General features: G+C 49.7%; 2 protein-coding genes across 4 annotated transcripts in view; both read left to right on the plus strand.

Moving 5' to 3' along the window:
- The window catches only part of IGDCC4 (immunoglobulin superfamily DCC subclass member 4), a 101445-nt gene extending 91224 nt beyond the window's left edge, over positions 1 to 10221 (plus strand). For all 3 annotated transcript variants that reach the window (XM_055716775.1, XM_055716773.1, XM_055716774.1), the window contains 2 exons: positions 3016 to 3180; positions 5030 to 10221. In XM_055716775.1, coding sequence (XP_055572750.1) covers positions 3016 to 3180; positions 5030 to 5560 — 696 coding nt within the window. In that variant the 3' untranslated portion in view covers positions 5561 to 10221. The remainder of the gene's footprint in view (positions 1 to 3015; positions 3181 to 5029) is intronic.
- A 5652-nt stretch (positions 10222 to 15873) lies between these two features.
- The window catches only part of IGDCC3 (immunoglobulin superfamily DCC subclass member 3), a 112221-nt gene continuing 107940 nt past the window's right edge, over positions 15874 to 20154 (plus strand). The window contains exon 1 of the mRNA XM_055717246.1: positions 15874 to 16148. Coding sequence (XP_055573221.1) covers positions 16082 to 16148 — 67 coding nt within the window. The 5' untranslated portion in view covers positions 15874 to 16081. The remainder of the gene's footprint in view (positions 16149 to 20154) is intronic.

A 20154-nucleotide genomic window follows, 5' to 3' on the forward strand; every position in this document is an offset into this window, starting at 1 on the left:
TAACATGACCTAGGCACGTTTTTATCAGTCAAAGTTTCTATAAAAAGGCTAAAATGAAAAGGCTTGTTTGCTTTGATAAGGATTTAGCTGTAATGGAAACACCTTTTATTGGAAGATGTTTTTATTAGTTTTCATTCTTGTGTTTGCAGTGAACTGACAAAGGGATTTTTCCCTCTTTAAATTAGTGTTAGACTGACACTCCTGCCTTCGTTATTCTGTTGTAAAACCCAGGAGAATGTTTCCTTCTTTCAGCCATTCACTAGGAGCGCTTGAGTAGAAAGAAATCTTATCGTTTATAACACCAAAAGATACTGGTTAAAAAAGCAGAGAAGCTTTCAAGCACACAAGACCTTCAGGTCTGTGATGAAAACAGACCTAGAGTTAATTGCTGCTGCCTAACCTTAGAGACTAAGCCCCAGGAGGGATATTTTTTTTGCTTTCAAACATAATGTGCTTGAACAACATGTGGGATATAGGCCATGTTGTGTGGCTGATGGTTTTTTTCTGTTTGTTGAAAGTTGCAAACTGGTACAAAACAAGTTTGTTCTTCGTTGCAGCCAATTTCAGCCAGAGCTGAACAGGCTGTTCCCAGAGTCATCAAAACCTATGTAAACATGGCAGATTGACATTTCCGCTAACAGATGGCCCATTGGGGATTGCAGTAGAGCTGCCTGTTTCTTTCCACATTTTTTGGTATTCACAAGATGCCTGCAAGAAGGTTTTCAAGTTTGCTCTGTGTGTGTGTCTGCGTATGATGCTCAGATCTTTGTGATGGCAAATATGCATGTAAGCATCTATAATAGGACACACATTTGTGTGCATGTGTGCATATTTGTGTAGGTTCAACGCTGAAATTTCCAGGCAGTATTTGCTCAGTAACGTATGTTCCTTGGAAAAGGCACAGAAGCCATCAGTCAGCGATGTAGCTGCAGAAAGCCTTTCAGATGGCAGCAGAAGCAAATTGAACACGTTCCTTGAGTACTCACACGTAGCGATATTCCTTATTGTGAGCTGTGTGTGATCGCTTGGTTGATTTCTTGCTATTAAAGTGTAGTTTAATGATTGTCCACTTAGAAAGGGAGCAATTAGGGAGTGTTCCTGGCTCAGAATATATTGCTGATGATTGCAGAGAGAGGAATGGCGAAGGTGCTGCCTCCAGCATTCACTTCGAAATTAGCAAGTGCTTGATATCCACAGCTCTGGGCTTGGACATCACTGTCCTGCACAGTGTCGTCATATAAATGAGACCCTTTACGATCTGTTTTCTTAAGGTTTGATCCAAAGCTCCTATGTCTTGGGGTTGGTGCTGGGGTGTAATGCTGGTCTGCCTCTCGCAAGGTGCTGAGCCCCTTTGGTGCTTGAGTCGGGGTGGACAAGGTGCTTGGGAAAGGCCCAGGCAGCCCTTCAGCGCATGCATGAGCACTTGAATGCGCCTTCTGCCAGCACTGACAGCATGAGGTAGCATTTGCTTCTTGCTAAATAGCTGACTTAGGAATGCCTGGCTCACATACAACATCTGGTCATGTATTTCTACCTAATTTCCAGCCAGATGGACCGAGGCACAAAGAGGTCAAATGACTCACACAAGGTCAGGCTGATGTCAGAAATCTCCTTGCCATCTCGGCTGGACTCATGCTACGCTGACTGTTGTTGGAATAGATCTGGCCTAAGTAGCCGCCACATATGCAGAGCAGAACCCGGGGTTTCTCCTGCCTGACAGTGAGCAGTAGGTGGTTAGAGGGTTTGAACAGATGTGCTGTGTATTCTCACCCTACACGGCCATCATGCTCACACCACCAGGATTCTGCATGCACGTGCACACTCGCAGTTGTGTCAGGTCAGGATTTTCTCTTCACGTCAGCCTTGCTTTGGCCTTTCACTTCTATCCAGGCAACATGTAACATCTGTGGAACAAGCCCAGAGATAACTGGCTCACATGGTCCTTCAACCTGAGCGCACGTGCCTGTGTATTTATGTATATGTATGCGAGTCAGTAGCAGGGCTGAGCTCAGGTATACACAGGACAGCCCAATAAAATCAAAACCTGGAAAGAAAATACTTTTCTGCCTGTGAACTAATAGTCTGAGCTGTTAAATAACTTCAGCTCTTAAAGGCACACATTTCCCATACACAGAGGTGTGCATTCAACAGTTTATTGCAAGGGGAAGCTGAGAGAACCCAGAACAAATTGCATTCAGCCCATATAATTTAATTAGATCTACAAACAAGGTAACACTGGTTGCCCAGGGGATTTAAAGCTGAGCTAAGAATTGCTTGGTGGTCTGTTGAAAAAAAAAAAATAATAAAAAAATTTAAAAGTAAGCCCTCCAATGTTGTGCCTCTATGTTCATGGGGAATGGCAAAGTTTACCCAACTCCCAGCTTAGAGCAGGAAATCTATCTGCACCGCAGAGCAAGCACTTTAGCATTGTCTTCAGCTCTTACTAGAGTATGTGTGATAGTGCGCACAGGTGAGGGTCTTTCTCCATGCTGCTAAGAGCATTGCTTGTGCCAAAGCAAATATTATAATCATTCAGTGTTTCTCTCCAGATTTCCACCATCTCTGTTCCTTGCCAGCTTTGCAGTATTTTTCAGTAGGCTCATACTGCTCTGGGTTGTTTGCAGCTTTGCAGGGAGGTGATTTCAGTGGGCCTTTAAATGATGTCTTGTGCCATGATATGCCTGTTGGCCTCAAAATTTGAGAATCAGTGGAAAGCTCCGTATGCGACCAGTCGTGAACCATCTGGCAAGTTTCATCCACTTGCTCTGCATCAGACCATGTAACAGAGTAATAAAGCCTGTTCCAGTGCGGTGACTGTGTGAGTCCACTGCAGCAAACATTTTTATTTGGATGCCATCAGAAGTGTTCTCTGCATTTAACTTGTCTCTTCTAAACCATGGTATTTTCCCAGCTTGCGCTTTCCTTGTTCAAGCTGTTTCTCTTTTCAGGTTTATGAGGACAAGAATCTCTATCTGTGATAACTGGATATTTTCTCCTCCCAATTTTTTTCTGTAGTCTTCGTGGAATAAGTCAGCCGGCCAGCCCTGGACAAACAGCATAGCCAGATACGAGGACACTATCACAAAAGAGCCTCTCTCTGCTGTGAATGGATCGGTGAAGCTCCCTTCCAGTGCGGGACAGAAGCTTTTGCTACAAGCTCTGGTTTATGATGCTGTGATGGTGGGTGTCTTCAGTGGTTTATTGACTTACATATTCTGATGTGGTTTTTTCCATTTCTGTTCCCCACCTCCCTTTCTCCTTTTTGCAGTACAGGAGAAAATGTTTTCTTCTCTAAGCTGGCCTTAGTTGGCTGATCATGGGCTCTATTTTTTTTGTCCGGGGTATAGGAGTGTATGCCAGTGAGACTGATGGGGTTTGAGGAAGGGTTGTTTGTTTTTTCCAAGCTTCGTTCAAACTGTCCCCTAATCTTCTGTCCTGACTCCAGCCAGCCCTTGAGGGCCTGTGCTGTGGACTTGGTTTTTTGTGGTGGTCAAGTGGGATCAGACAGCTCAGTTGTCAGCAGGGTCGTGGCAGTCCCGGTTCCTGAGGACCCAGAGCCAGGCACCAGCAGTCTGCTTGGAGTCTTTGCTGCGGCCATGCAGCAAGCAGCCTGCCAAATGAGTTAGGAGCTGCAATGCTCAGCACAGTCGTTAAGATCTACAGTGTGCTCGCCTGAAGGAGGGATTGCATTTTTGCCTGTAAAAGGAGTCAAAGATCAAGGGTTGATTTAACTCCTTCTCCAGATCGGGTAGAGCAATTTCCACTGCACTTGTCTCTTTATGTGGGTGCATAGATTTGGAGGAAATCCTATTTCTGATACTGCTTCATTGCAATAAATATATACTCCTGTGTTTGGGAGAGTTTGTACAAGGATGCTGATGTCTGTACCACAGTGTCAGCAAAGCAAACTGACGCCTGCTCAGATTGACTGTGTACCAGAAGGTTTCTTTTGGTTATTGTTTTGAAAAGTTCACCCCTCCACCCTCAGCAAATACTTTTAAGTAACCTACCTGTGTTTCCTTCCTAGATAGTGGTGTGAAAATCAATTATACACAGGATGTAATTAACATTGTGGATAGAGTTAAGGCAATGTTTTACAACCCAATTACAGGGCACCGTTTACAGCATAGCTTACCCATCAGAGTTTGTCAACAAAAGGAGAAAAGTGTTAAAATATGTAAATGATGCACAAAGTTGGCTTCAACAGAAAGCACAAATTACATGCGAGATATCACTTCAGTACTTTGAATTGTATTCTTGCTACTAAATCACGCTCAGCGCAGAACCTGAGCGCTGATTGCCTAGAGAGCTCTTTGTGAGCTTCCAAAATAATTTGTCTCTTAAATTACTGAATGATCATCTAGCAAAATGACCTGCTTGTTAGCTAGATTTGTGGAGACCTGTAGCCTGAACTCCGCTTAAAACACTGCAGAGGAGGACTGATTATTTTCTTTCTGAATTAAAGTGCTTGAATTTACAGACTTTTGTAAGCTGTGACCAGGGCTCTAACAAACAAACTTTTTTTGATATGTAGCCAAAATTAAACCAGGGTGAAGGGGAACCCTAGTATCTAGTTGTGGGTCTGTATCACAAGCTGTCTCAGAAGCCAGTTCCCTAGACCACTGCCCACTCACCCTGCAGAAACCTGGCCTTTAATATGGAAACAGACTAGTGAGTTTTGAAAACTGTGGTCTTTGACAGAGGCTTGGAGGAGTGGTTGGCCCAGCCTGCCAAGAAACTATGGGCAAATCACTTTACTCCCTTGGGAATTGCTTTTCCAAATATAAAATGGGAATAATGATCCTGAGGTGATTTGAGGTGCTTCTTAAGACTTCAGGTCTGAGAAACATATCAAGATAATGCTTAACAGAGACATGTGTACATCCCATTGCACTCTGTGGGATTAAAAAGAAATATATTTCAGTGCTTGGTTGGGTCACAGCCTCAATTATCTGAATTTCATTTACTTTACCTTCTCTCTCTCTCTCTCTGTCTTTTTTTTTTTAATTTTTCCCCTGTTTGATAACAGAATGAAGCAAAGAAAAGCCACCTGCCAGCCAACCTTCACCAAGTGGAGGCAGAGGTCATTGTCCATTCTGATTTTTCAGCCTCTGACAGAGACTATGACTCCCAGCTGCACACCCTGGAGAGTGAAGAGACAGAAACCGAGGACCAGGAGCCTGAAGAGCTCCCATCTGGAGAGCTGGCTCTTCTGGGCTCTCCCAGCACCCAGCCGGATGCCAGCCAAGTGTTGGTGGACTGCATGGACAGTTGTGAGGTTCAGGCCCGGGACGAGCTGTTACATACCGACAGAAAGACTAACAGAACAGAGGCCATTTGCATCCATGGGCTCACCAATGGCTTCCACAGGCACGGGGAAAGTCTGGATTCAGTGGAGAGTGGAGATTCGGACTCCATCCAGGAAGGCGGGGGGGATGTGCGGCCAGTCAAGTGCCAATCGATTTCCACAGCCCAGGAGGAGGCCCCCCTCCGTAGTAACTCTGGTTTAACCAGTTCATCCTCAGCATCTGAGAACATGGCATATGTCCACAATCATTAAAGAGTGAACTAATCTGATTTTGATCATGGGAGAGCTGGAAGCACCAGTAAGGGCCTGTCCCTGTGAGGTACTGCATGCCCTCGACTCACTGAGCCCAGCAGGAGCTAAGAAGGTGCAGCATCTCACCAGAACAGGATTCGCGCCTGTCAGCTGTACATATTGCCTTCAAAAAATCAGTCAGTAGATTCGTAAGGGCCCATCTTCTTCCCACTGCAGCTGATGAGTGAAGTAACTTGGTGTTTGTGGGAGCAGGATTGAGCCATCTGCCAAAGTCTGACATGAAACCACGGCTAGAACAGAGCCTTCTGCATTAGACTGGGGTTGTCACTTTGCTGTAGTCCTCGAGGCAACTAGCAAGCCACCTTTTGATGCTGGGAAGAAGCAGGCTACACCGAGTGATTCTTCTCAACTGTCTCTTCACCAGGGAGCGCCTTGGCTCTACCTACTGCCTTGCAGCATTGGGATGAATTTTGTCAGAGGAGTCCCACGAGGGGGTGGAAGCCAACAGAAACAAATTCAGTGAGCTGTAACCACCAGCCTTTTCTGCCCTCCCGTGGTTAAAAGGATTATAAGGCTCTCTTTGTACGCTACCGCAGTAACTATTACTAGCAGGCTGATGTAGTAGCCTTTTATTACACACTCTACGAGTGCCTCTAACAACTTGTACTATATAGAACCTTCTTCAGTGTCTGGGTCATTTCACCAACCTGGACTTTGTTTTATGTAGGTTCTTGTACCTAATATTTTAGGTACACATCTGTCCTTTTAATGTACAACATGTATTTTTATTTCTTTGGAACATCTTTATATTATTTAATTTTATAAAGTGGAATAGTGTGTGGTATAGAGTAGCATTTTTACTACTTCTCTCTTTCTTTGTTTTTTTCCTCCCTAACAACACAACTACCTCATGTCTGTTGGAGAAAAAAAAAGCAGTAGATCTACTCTTCTGTTATAGTCCATTATAAGTTTTAACTTATTCTTATACTGCCTTTTTCTAAAGAATATGTTTGCACTGGTTGTTGAGACCTTTTTTAATGCATAGCGCTGCAGATCTGATGTCTGTCTTGCTTTGTTTCTAAGTATTGCTATAGGACACCTTCCCTACAGCTGGACGGTTGGGTTGTGTTTCTCTGTAGGACTGTGTTTTGCAGGAGCTGGCCAAAGGAGACCGCTTCAGCTGGTGGGACGTTGATCCATCTTTCCTTAACAAGCTTATACTAGCGAAGAGGAAAAAGAACCAACAATTGCAGAAGTAACTTGTGATCCTGGGGACAAAAGAACCAACAATTGCAAAACTTGTAACTTATGATCTTGAGGACATCTGTGGCTTCTTTTTTTTTGTGCCCAAGTGGAGACGTCTCAGGTGATTTTTATTTCCGGAGAGCAGCTCTCAGCCTTTGGTAAGCACTGGACTTGCTGAAGCTTCTGGATGAACAAGTGAAATTTTTCAGTCACTTCTGAGAGTCGTGTCCAAAGTGCTTTTGGGTTTTGGTTTGGTTTTTTTGGCTTTTTTTATAAGAGCAGAGCACCACCAGAGCTTAAAAATTAAAATCAAATCTTTGGTCTCATACCAGTCAGTCTGGTTTGAAAATCATCTGGTGACTCTTCTTTGCTAACACTGTTTGCTCACTGCGGATATGTCTCATCCTGGCCTTCCGGTGTGGGGTGGACTTTTCTCCACCTTTTGTTTAGCCTGTCTCTGCCCTGTTCCAGGCTTGCAGAGTTTGACTGTGAACACTACGGATTGGGCCAGCTCCTTGGGGGAAACAGTGATTGGTAATTCTGTCCATTGGGTGTTTGGTAAATGTTCTGCCTTCCTTGAGGGATTCAGATATCTGGCCATTTGTTTATTCAAAAAATGAAGGAAAAGATGCCCGTCTCCCTCTTCTCATGCTGCAATTCCCCCAAAGCTGTGTGTGGGAGCTATGTGCTGACCTGAGATTCTGTAAAAGACTTCAGACTTTGGGTTTTTTTTGTGGTGAAATCTGGACTGAGGTACCACTGCTTGCAGCAAGGAGAACCTTGCTCCACCAGCACTCTATCCCTGCTTCAGTTGTGAGTCGTGTCCCAGTGTGCATGCGTCTGGAGCTGAGCTGGACCAGCCCGTGTCCTTGCAATTCTCCATCAAATCTCCAACGCTGTCAGCTCCAGCTCTTCAGTAGAGGAGTATGTCCAAGCCTCCATGTACCATGTTGGGAAGGATATCGGAGCTCCCACCTTTCCCCATCCAACAACGTCTCTTCCCAGCATGACTCACTGTGCTGGTAAATGGCTGTATTGTCAGTTGTTGCACTTGTTCTGTCATCCAGCTGCTGCTTGGTATCTTGAGGAGTCTCAGAAATGCCGTTGCATGCTCTGAAGCACCTTGACTCTGAAAGGCTGTGGCACAGAGACTGGAAATCAGTGCCAGTGAGCAGGCTAGGCAGGAGTTGGTGGGTGTGTGCTACCAGAGCAAGAAACTAGAAAGGCAAGGAAGCGTAACTGGGCAGAGGAAGTGTGTGAATAATCTCCAGAACTCACTGCCGTAAGACTTTGAAACTAATGACTTAGAAGGGTTAGAGATAAGACACTGAAGTGTTATTGCAGGCAATAAGGGCAATTCACAGTTCTACGGGAGCGGATGCAATTGCAGAGGTATAAACCCTCTGGCTGGGGAGTATTGGGCACTGGCTGTGGAGGGCGTGGGGAGATTTCTGCACCTGGACCACAGTCTGCAGTTACTTTCATGGAAGAGTCCTTGCCCTTCCCCAGTGCCAGAACAGACCCTGTACAAGCCACGTTGCCACTGCTGATGTGCGGAAAGGGAGAAGGACCCTTCTCCAAAAAGCTCATTCCAGAGGAACCCCATGGTGGCTTTCTTTCACCTCCAAACCCAAGTAATCCACCTGCAAGCATGACGGTATGCTGAAGGACTGCTGCTGCTGAGCATCTCAGCTGCTGGAGGGCAACACTGGGCGTTTGGCCAGCAGCGGGTATGGCCAGAGCACGGGAGTTCTCCCAGCTCCCTGTCATGATGCTGTACTTGGGCCAGGTCACGTACCAGGCCTGAGTTTTTCATCCAGGGGCCTCTGGGGATGGAGGCTTAGTCCAGTGGCAGATATAGGAGTGTGCCACAGCTTCTGGGGCACTCCTTTGTACATGCACCCTCTGCTATGTCTGTAGCGACTTTAGCAATCATATGGCCTTGGGGTGAGTGTTGCTGATCTCCCTAAAAGCTATCCCTGCCTGTCACCGAAGCCAGCACAAGCAGGCACAGTGTGGCACCTTTCCCCTGGATCACCTTGGGCCGGTAACAAACCCAACAAATTACTTACATGCTCCAAGAGCTTTGGGTGAGATGCAGCAGACTGCAAACAATTCTGCTTATGCATCACAAAAATACTTTGTTTCCTCACACTGAGGCTTATTCCGATCTTGTTACACGCCGCTGAATTTTACCAGAGTGTCAAAATGGCAGCGTTCAGATGTCCAGGTACTGTGGTGGCCCTGGACTGCTGTGCCAGACCTCAGCTACAGAAATCAAGGCAGTTCCCTCGGGGCCAAGAGGTCACCACTGACCAGCAGCCGCAAAGCTGTGCTCTGTACAAGCACGTGTCCACGCAGGGTGCTGCGTGTCCTCGGCTAACTCGGCTGGACCCCAGGTCCCTCCTGTCCTGCACACGCCAGGGACCTTTCTAGTCTCAGCTAGAAATGAATGGAAGAAGACAGATAATACGCATGTTATGTGTAAAGCTGAAACAACCAGTGCATATATTTTTTTATCATGAAATAAGTAGCTTTCTTGCAGACTTCTCACAGACACACAAACTGTTGATACCTTTAATTACCTGTCATACTTAATATATGTTCCTACACATCAGGCTCCTTTCTCCCTTTTCTTCCTTTCAGTAACACTAAAGATTATTGCTGTTCAACTTTCAGCTGGTGTATATTGTTTTACATTGTTAAAATGTCAGGTTTGTCTCACTGGCATAATTTTGTAGTATTAATGTTACTGTTTGGCTACACAACTGTATATTCCCCGTGCTGCTGTGAGAGTCACAATTCTCAGCCTTTTTATTTCTTTTAATTCCTTGTTACATGAAACACATGACTTGGATAAAAATCTCGTTCAACTTTTTGGTGATTTGATTTCGTACTTAACAGACAGAAAAGTTCTGGTTTAAGTAGTTCAAATGAGATCATTTGTAATCTAGGTTTTGAGAATTTTTTACGTTACTAGCAATCCTGAGATCAGCCCATGAAAAATGCTGTGTAAGAAACCAACCATTTTAATAGAGCACTATATATGTTTTTGATCTCATTAGAAATAGATGTTTTGAAGGGATCATCATGTCTTTTCTAATCAATACTTTTGTTAGAAAAGAGGTGTTTAGTCCAGCAGAAATCTGCCATCTAGTTCTGTTATTGTATTCCCTTGCTTGTATTTTAAAATCAAATTTCATTTAATTTTCTACACAGTGCATAAGGATGTGTAACCAGAACTTAATCTCATTTGAAGATTGTGTCTGTGTTTGGTTCTATGCTGTACTTAATTATAACTTACTTTCTTCAGAGACTGTTCTTACTCCACAAATACTCTTTAGTGTTAAATTGTAAGAAGACATTGTCCTTATATTCCTTAATTAATGGGTTATTAATAAAATACTTTTAAAAAAGAGCGGAATTTGTCTCATGCATCAGTGTGTTACAGCTTTTACTCCGAAAGAAAGTTGTCACAGAAGGCTGATCCTGCAGCGGTGCTTGGAGTGGATGGACCCTGGGAAATTTGCTCTTCGGTGCTGGGCTGTACCCTGCCCCTCAAAACATGGAGAGGATGGCTGAAGAGCTCTCTGCCAGGTGAGTTTGCTGGAGCCGAACCTGCAAAGTGTCCCTGCAGGCAGTGTCAGCCTGGCTAGAGCCCTGCCTCACGGTGCAGGGTGGGCCTGCATGTGCATTTCCTAACAGCTCAAATCCAGCCTGGTGCTCATCTGAGTAACTCACTCCTGGACAGATCTGACCCGGCCCCGCGGCTGACGGCCCAGGGCAGCGTGGCGGAGCACCTTGCACCGCAAGGTTGTACCTCACTGGTGGGAAGCAGTGGCAGGAGCAGGACACAGGGTTCATGCTTGTGCCAGTTCAGTGCCTGAGCTCATAACCATGGAGGCTGGGAATGTGGGATGGTGGTGGGTACCTGGTTCCTTAGGGATTCTTCTGGGATTTTAGATGTGGGCAGAGTTTTGGGTTCATGAGGCGTTTCTCAATGCTTGCTTGTTTCTCAGTTTTGAACAGATTCCTGTAAGAAAATCATTATTTCCTGTAAGAAAAAGGAAAAATGTCCAGTTTTGTTGCTTCATCTTGCTGGGGAATTTTTTAATGTGAAAAATAAGCGCAGAAGCATCTAGTAAATGAATGGTGAGACTTCTTTTGGATGGTGCTGGGCTGAACACAGTGGCTTACATCCAGCAAGATTGGCAAGAGGATATCTGGCAGTGCCCAAGGACACACTATTAACCTCCCGTACATCTCCCTTTCTTCCTAGGATGCATTCCCTACTTCAGTAGATAGTTTCCATTATTACTTTATGCTGCTAGGACTATAGAGCCATAAAATCTCATTTTATGTGCATTACAGAGGTAATAAATCTGCACTTGGCATGGTGTTCTCTGATAATGGTTAAAGGGAACTTTGTCAGACTGCCTAACTCTGGTGAGTCTTTCCCCTCATGACAGATAACCCCACAAATGAGGAAGGAAAAAGCATGGCGGGGTGACTGCAAATCCCACTTGCAGCTCTTCGTTTGCAGCATGGGACGCTGGTGGGAGGCTGCCGAGAGGGGACACAGTGGGGTGGCATGGGTGAACAGAGAGGCAGATGGACACAGCAGTTACAGGGAAGCCAGCACCATGGAGAAGTGAAGGTAAGAGTGAGGCGTTTGTGTTTCTTTCTCTTCCCATCCTTTGTTGCCCCAGTACACTACGCTATGATGCAGCTGACAATATTACTACAGCGGGCTTGGGTCTCGTGTGGTCTCTGGTAATTCCGTAAGTTACCAATGCCAGGTGCAGTGTGGTGCACAGCTCAATCCTCTGGAAAACAGCACAGCATGAAGCGATGGACTGCGTGATGAAGCAAGGCAGCCAGGGATGCTCCATAGATGCTCAGCAGACACCAGTGGTGGAAACTGCATCTCGTAGGACTCCAGCCTCCTCCCCTCGAGCAAAGCACGGGAGCAGCGGTTACACCAGCACCGTCAGACCTCCAGGTACAGTCGTGTGAGTTTCATCATTCATGCTGGCTCACCACACTCTTTTCCACTGATGGCAAAATTGCTGGATCAGTGGCACAATTGTTTTGAATTAATGGAGAACACACGGCTTCTCTTCAGCCAGGCAGCTAAGTGCCTGGAGGCATCCCCTCAGTGTGGTGGCCCCTGCCACCACAACACCTCTGTCCTTACACAGCCAAAAGTGGATGGAAAAGGGTTTCTGCTGGGGAAAGCAGCTTCCAGGAGCACATCCCGGGGCTGTCCCACCACTGCTGGGATGGCTGTCGGCTCAGTGCCTTCACGTGGGTGCCACGATTTTGGCTCCCCCTCCTTATTGCTCACTGATCATGAAACAGATGCTAAACCCCTGTGTGTATGTACGTAAGTGAAAAGCTCCCAGGCTGTTAGCAGACAGGGAAACCACAATTACACACAGAATAATAAATGGAGTGAATTCAGACAAGTTAATCTCCCACTTCATCCACTGAAACTACTAACGGTGTCTTGGGGACCTCAGTTCACAGTTAATCGGTATAAATCAGAAGCCCTATTGGAGCTGATGGAAATTCACTGAGCAAGGAGTGAGGTGTGAGTGACACCCTCTGAGGCCAGCCCTCCAGGACAATAACCTTGTGGAGAGGGAGGGCAGATGGACAGACAGACCCTGTCCCCCTCTGCGGGAGGGAGGACGGACGGATGGCAGGGAAAGCGTTTGGAGCCTTGGATCAGGCTGGGTACTGTCCCTCCTGTAACCCCGCTGCTTTTCAAAAGTCTCCAATTTCTGCTCACAGTGTGATAAGCAGATTCCTGCCTCCAGTACAAAGCAACTTTTTTAAGCCCTCATGGTTACAGAGGAGCACATAAAAACATGAGTGCTCTGGATTCCTGTTCTCAGGTGGCCTTAATGCCCAAAACCTGCCTTTTTCTTTAAAAATCTCATGGCTTTTCATATGAGTCCTGTTTTTTGGCAGGACTGCCCACACTTGCAACTTTTGAATGTGACACCAGCTATGTCACCAGTGTAATTTGCAAGTAGCAGGGCTGAACTTGGTGATGCCCTAAACATGGAAGTACCTCCCTTAGCTCCTGAGTCCTGCCACTGCACACGGGAGCAAAAGCACCCAAAATCTGTGTTTTCTGCGGGAAACAAACCCTGTAAAACACATGGCACTTCATTCCCCCCCTTTCCCACAAGCCATCCTTGGTGCTGGCAGCACCCCAGGAGCTGCCACAAGCCCATGATGACTGCGAGTGTTACAGAAGTGCCGGTGGGGCCCCATGGTAGGAGCCAGGGAGACGGCTGGGGAACAGGAGCAGGGTTGGTGCCAGAAGGTCAGGGACAGCACAAACATTCAGATGTTACCAAAAGGCTGATGGAGCCAGAGCAAATTCTTCCCCAGCTGAAAGCAACCTCATGCAGCTCAGCCCTCCGCTAAATGGGGGAAGCTTTAATGTGGAGCAGATGTAGTGACGTCTTCTTTACTCGTTGGCTAACTAGCATGCTCAGGGTGCACCATCCAGGGGAGCCATGCACTGCTCATCTTTACAAAAGGTTTTTCACCGTATTTGTGGGCACAGTTACAGTGTTTAGTAACCCGGTTCATCAAGCTCTGTTTTTATTCTGAAAAAAGAAATCAGTTAAAATCCATTTCCATTTCTTTTTAGTTGGTTTTTTTTTGGCCAAGCAAACGCCACAAAAGATACTGAGCTGTCCCTGCAGAGATGACTTTTGCTGCTGGTGCTGATAATAGGGGTGGTGTTTGCAGAGAACATGGGCCAAGGGACCGGGCAGGATCAGTTGGAAGGCAGCAAAATAACATGTAGGCAATAGGGCTGAGAGCCGTGTAGGGACACATTATCCTCATTTCATGCTAGGAGGGCGGACAAATTAACTTGAGGGCTGTGGCAGGATTTAGGAGCAGACTCGCCTTTTACTGGGTCCTTCCTCACTGGGGCCTTTCCAGGGGTGAGCTGGTTGATCCAACATTTGTGTGACTGACCCAGGTAAGTCACCTTATGATAGCATTTAAAATTAGGAGCGCTGAGGTGGAACAAGCCAACCTCTTCCTCGTTCCTGTCCCCAGGATGCCTCGTGGCCCCGGCTCTGCGATCCTGCCGCCCTGCTTCCTGGGGACGCTGCTCAGCTCCAGGCACTGCCCGCTGCGGTGGGTGGGCTTGTTCCTCAAAACAGAGCTCAAAAGTGAAACGCTTGGTGGAACCAGTTGGAAGTCGTGCTGTCTCATCAGTGTTTTCCCTTGTTTTAATGCCAGATTTTTGGGTCCCATCCCTAAGGGCAGATAAGAGGCAACTCCCTGGCTTGGGGATGGGACCCCACCTTTGCCCACTGCAGCAGAACCAGATGCCACTGCTGAGACCAGGTTGCTTTGAGCAGTGGCAGATGGGACAGAAATTCTTGGGTAAAGAGCAAGGAAACTGCTTCCCGTGCTCGGGAAGGAAGCGTTGGTGCTGGCTACCATCCCCTGGGCATGGCGGGGCCGGCCAGGACCGGGCATGGAGGGCTGTCCTGCTCTGGGGCCAACAGCGCTGGGTCTGAGGGAGGCCGTGGCTGGGCCCCAGTGAGGGGAGAGCTGTGAGGGGGCTGCGGGGAGGGGAGACCCGTGAGGCTGCCGAGCAGGCGATGGTGAGGGGAAGCCCCGTGAGGAGGCCATGGTGAGGGGAAGCCCCGTGGGGAGGCGAAGGTGAGCCCTGTGAGGTAGCCCCAGTGAGAGGAGGCCTGTGAAGGCGGCTTGGTGAGTGGAGACCTGTGAGGGGGCTCTGGTGAGAGGCCTCCACTGAGGGGAGACCCAGGAGGCTGCCTTGATGAGGGGAGGCTGGTGAGAGGAGTCCCATGAAGGGGGCCTTTGGAGAGAACCTGGTGAGAGGGCTCCCCTGAGGGGAGACCCAAGGGGCTGCCCCCGTGAGCGCAGACCCGTGAGGGGGCTCCCGTGAGGGGGCGCTGCTGAGCCGGCACTGGTGAGGGGACTCGCCGCCAGGCAGCCCAGGTAAGACGAGCCCCGCGATGGGAGCCCCGCGATGGCAGCCCCGCGAAGCGGCCCCGACGAGGGGAAGCCACAGCGAGATGCGCCCCATGAAGGGAGCCTCGTGAAGGGAGAACCATGAGGGGTCTCTGGTGAGAGGGCTCTGCTGAGGGGAGACCCATGAGGCTGCCCCAGGGAGGGGAAGCCCCTTGAAGTAGCCCTGGTGAGAAGAGCCCCATGAAGGGAGCGTACTGAGGGGAGACCTGTGATGGGAGCTTGGTGAGGAGACATCTGTGAGGGGAGACTGGTGAGCAGGTACTGGTGAGGGGAAACCCCATGAGGTAGCCCCAGGGAGAGGAGCCCTGTGAAGGGCCTTTGGTGAGAGGGCCCCACTGAGGGGAGACCTGTGAGGTTGCCCCAGCAAGGGGAGATTGGTGAGGTAGCTCCCGTGAGGGGAGCCCTATGAGGGGACTCTGGTGAGAGGGCTCCGCTGAAGGGAGACCTATGAGGCTGCCCCAGTCAGGGGAGACTGGCAAGCAGGCGCTGGTGAGGGGACGCCCCATGAGGTAGCCCCAGTGAGAGGAGCCCTGTGAAGGGAGCTTGGTGAGGGGGGAGACCAGCGTGAGGGCTCTGCTGAGGGGAGACCCATGAGGCTGCCCCAGGGAGGGGAGACCTGCGAGGGGGTTCTGCTGAGGGGACCCCTGTGATGGGCTCTGGTGAGAGGGCTCTTCTGAGGGGAGACCCATGAGGCTGCCCCAGGGAGGGGAGACTGCTGAGGGGAAGCCCCGTGGTGGAGCCCACCGAGGGGACACCCGTGAGGGGGCTCTGGTGACAGGGCTCCGCTGAGGGGAGACCCGGCAAGGACCGGCGCACCGTCCCCGCGGGTCCGGGCGCGGCGGGCGCTGAGCGGCCCCGCACAGGGACCGCCTCCCTCTCGCTGCCCCCCCCTGCCCCGCAGCCCGGCCGGACCCGGCGCGGCGCTGCCGGCGCCCTGGCGGATGCGCAAGATGGCGCAAGGCGCTGCCCGCCCGCCCCCGCCCGCCAGCGGCCCCGCTCCCTCAGCGCCGCCCCCCCGCCCGCCCGGCGCGGCGGCGTGCTCGCGCGGAGGGGAGCAGCGCTGAAATCCGCTTTTTGCCTTCCCCCCCTCCTTGCCTTTTTTTCCTTTCTCCCCCCCACCCTCGCTCCTCGCTACTGGGGGTGGTTCTCGCTTCGCCTCCCTCCTTCCCTCCCTCCTGCGCGGGCTGCTCCCTCCCCGTGGGGCGCAGGGAGGCGAGCCCGCCCGCCCGGGATGCTATGGCTCCGCCGGGCTCCGCGCTGCCCGCCTGCCTGCTGGGGCTGCTGCTGCTCGGCTGCCGCGGAGGTAAGAGCCGGGCTGGGCTCGGGGAGCGGGCAGGGGGAAGGACCTGCCGTCGCCGCGCCCGGCACCGGCGCTGCTCCCGCCGCCCGCGGTCTGTCGGTCCCGTCCGCGGTCCTTCCCGCACTTCGCGTCCCCTCGGCACCCGGTCCCCCGCGTCCCTCCCCAGCCCCGCGGCGGGTCCCCGTCCCCCTTGCTTGTCCGCAGTCGGTCCCAACCCCGTATGACTCCCCGGTCCCTCCCAGCCTCCCGTTCAGCCCGTCCCCGTAGCATCGGGACGCCGTGGAGGCTGAACGGGGCCGAGCAGCTCCGGGGAGGCGGGGGGGGGGGGGGCGGGGGAGGGTGGAGGGACCGAGCGCGGGTCCGCCACGCGTGTGTCCGCCAGGGCAGCGGAGGGGTGCGCGGCCGCGGCCGTTCGTGTCGCCCGCCGCGTTAGCATCGCTCTGCGGGAGCGGGGGCTCGTCCCGTCGGGAAGGTGCGCTGCGGTCATGGCTTTTGGCTGCAGGCTTCTGTCTACATCAGCCCCTCTTGACACCTTAATCAGCAGATAGCCCGAAGTGTCCCCCCCAAAGCTGTGTTTTCAGTTGGAAACCCCACTTGCGTGGGGGAGTTGGTGTTTGTGGGGCCTTGGCTCCCACAGCTGGCACTGGGGAGGGACAGGGTGGCTGCTGTGGTAGCGGCGTGGTTGGGTGTCCGTGTCCAGAGAGCAGACCCAAAGTCATCACCCCCGATGTGAGCGGGAGACGGCGGCCGGGCGGACGCGCCGTGGTGTCAGCGAAGGCGCTAGCTACAGAAAAGAGATGTTGGGCTGCAAGTTGCAGGGATGACAGCGAGCTACTTGAAACCTGCAAGTATTGTGCTCTCCTGTAATGCCTGGCTCGGTTCGCACAGCCACAACCGGTAACACCACCCACCGGACCAGGGCCGAACTACAAAAACATCAAAGGGATTTTTCCTCGGACCTACTGTGCACATGCCCTGCTGATAAATTGCAGCGTTTTCCTTCTACTGGTGGTGCTGCTTAAGCTTGAATCTAATCTGAGAAAGATGCTGTTCTGCAGTGAAATACCCATGTGCATCCTGCCCTCACTTCACTCAGCAGCCTTAAAGATAATGAAAAGTAGGAATTGTTTAACAAATGTGCAAGCAACCCGGCATGGTCTGAGGGAAAAAAAGCATGTGTAAGATTAATCAGAGATTAGCTGTCGGGGTGTTTAGGAAACCAGACTGTGGGCTATTCCCATAATAAATCTCGCCACGTGGTTCGTAGCAGCCACGGTGGAGAGGAGAAGCCAGTGTAACTTGCAGAAAATACAAATTGTCTGCAAAGTGGATCTAATGAAGCAGGTCTCGTTAATCTGTTGGGATTCCTGTGTGCAGTGCCATGAGGATGGTTGAAAATACTTATTTTTGAGGAGAGGAAAAGAAAAGAAGTGAATTTTTGAAATCAAAACTTGAGTAAGTTGAATTTGTGTCTAGTTTATTGCCTGCTGCTGTCCAAATTGCCCTGTGTGTTTGTGTATGCTGCGACTTGGCAGGTCAGTGGCTCCTGACTTTGGGGTGTGTTTTGCTGGCCCCACTAAAGAGTGCTTGGTAGCACTTTAAAAGTTTTCCTGTTCTGAGAGTTACTCGCCCCCCCCCACCCCCCCCACCCCCCCCACCCCCCGTGTTTCTACACTCTAGATATGGTTAACAGTGAGGTAACATGGTTCTGTGCTCTACTGAATTTAATGAACTTTCCTGTGTTGGCGTCAATCAGTGCTGGAGCAGAAAGCCTCGCTGTGGGGATGGATGCTGTGTTGGGAGTGGTGCTGCGCTGTGCGGGACGGGATGCTCTGCTCCCACCTCTGTGATTTTCAAACTTCCCAAAATGCTGGCCTGGTGACGGGGAACCATGCGTTGGGAGCCGCTGGTCAGTGGGCTGGAGTGGCTCAGTAGTGAGACAGTATTTTCTTTCTTTTTTTTTTTTTTTTTAATTTCCTGGAGCTCTTTGTTCTGGGTGGTGGACAGCTTTTGTCTGTTATTGCTGAGCCCGGCATTCAAAGGCAGGCATAGGATAGGAGAGGCTCCCCGGCTCTGCTCAGTAACAGCCTTGGAATTAAACATCGTCATTTATATTTAAGTAGGCTTAACTTCTAAATTATTGAAGCTATAAGCTTTCACTAATTCCTACTCAGTGTGGCTTTGTTGTTTTTTATAGACAAAAAAAAAAAAAGAGATCACTTTCTCCTAAATTGGTGTAATACCCTGTCTTTTTTCTTAATATACATAGAGAGTATCAGGTATCATTTCCCCAGTAACGCTCAGAGATGCTATATGAAATTCAAGCCCGTGTTTGGGCTTCGTCTCTCCCAGGAGGTTCAACAGGAGAATCCTGGGACGTGGTTTTCCCATGTGGTGGACATAGCAGGCAGCCCATGAAGCGGGACAGTAGTCTCACAACCATATACTTGTGCATTGTGTTTGGGACCCATTCTGGGTGCGAAGTTCACGCAGGGGTGTGAGCGTGTACCACCCATGCCCTTGGCCCTCAAACATCTGCTGGGGCCATCATGGTGCCAAAACTAAACTTCTCATTGGAAGTATATAAAAGCTAGCCAAGAGAGCGGCAAATAGGGCTGGTTCCCCACTCCTTTCCTTCCTGCTCAGTCTCAATTTTGACCCATGTACCCTGGTGCTATCAGCCTGGCATGGGCCGGTGTGGAGTGGCTCAGGAGCAGTACTGCCGGCAGAGCACTGCGAAACTGCTCTCATTTTATATGTGCAATGGAGAAAGCCTCTCTCCCTCTTTTCTGTCTGCCTGAACTTTTCCTTCTCTGATTTCCGTGTTTCTGCACACTCCCGTGTCACAGCGTGTGAAGTGCCAAGCAGCAACCTCATGCAGTACCAGCCCCTTGCTTCACAAACTCCTGGGATGCTGCTCCCCCCACACCTTCCCATCCCACTGCCTTGAAATATCTTTCTCCACCACGCTGGGGTGGCTGGACCTGGCTTGCTCGTCTCGCCGCAGCATTAGGATCCAGTGCTGGCTCTGTCAGGAGCAGGATGGGACCCTGGCATGGGGCTGCAGCATGGGGTGCAGAGTGCAGTGGAGCTCATGCAAAGCTGCTGCCAGCGCCCAGCTTTCCCCCCTGGCAAGCAGTGAGCATTTGAGCAGACCATGTGCTTTGTTTTGTAGCTTGCAATAGATCTGGGACAGAAGATGCTTTTTTTCTGTGCTCCCTCCCCACCCCCCCACCTTGGTATTTCATGCTTTGTGCTCCTGGGCTTCTGACCCTGGATATTGTCCTTTTATTTGATCTAAGAAAACAATGCAGGAGCCCCCCCTCTGCAGATTAAGAATTCCCATTTAAATCAACCAAATATCATTGGGCAGGAACAGGAATAGTCCATTCAAAATTACTTTGAAATCACAACTTATTTAAACTTTACTGGAGCTTTTAGTTTTACAGAGTTTAGAAACTAATAAATTATGTAGCAGGGCTCATGAAAATCTACCCAAGTCCGTTTATCCAAAAGAATATCTAACATTTTGGTTTTGCAAGAAAATAAAAATAATTGTTTACACATGTTCAGGAGTCATTGGCAAGCATATAAAACTGATGGTTAAGGAGGCAAACATGTCAATAATTGCACTTTAAGAGAAGAGAGAGGCAAATAGGGGAGCGTACTGAGAAAAGCACACAGCATAGTGATCTGGCCTTGCTATTATATCAAATGTCACTGTTGTATCGCACCCTCCACTCAAGAGGAGCCCAGTCACTTAACAACCCAGCCCCACTCCTGCGTTGGTAATTTAAAACCAGAGTTTCAGAGCAGAGTCAAGGATTTGCTGCCTTTTTTTTTGGGGGTGGGGTGGGGGGTGTTGGTTTTCTTGTGTGATTGTGTTGATGAAGCTAATGGCAAGTCAGGAGAATTCGGGTTGTGGTGGGTGATTCTGCTGACTTGTAAAGATGCTTTTGCAAAAGGATCTTTGCTGCTGAAACCTGAGAGTATGTGAAAAGGGAGAGAA

The sequence above is a fragment of the Falco cherrug genome, chromosome 7 (genome assembly GCF_023634085.1).
Source record: "Falco cherrug isolate bFalChe1 chromosome 7, bFalChe1.pri, whole genome shotgun sequence".
Taxonomy (NCBI): Eukaryota; Metazoa; Chordata; class Aves; order Falconiformes; family Falconidae; genus Falco; species Falco cherrug.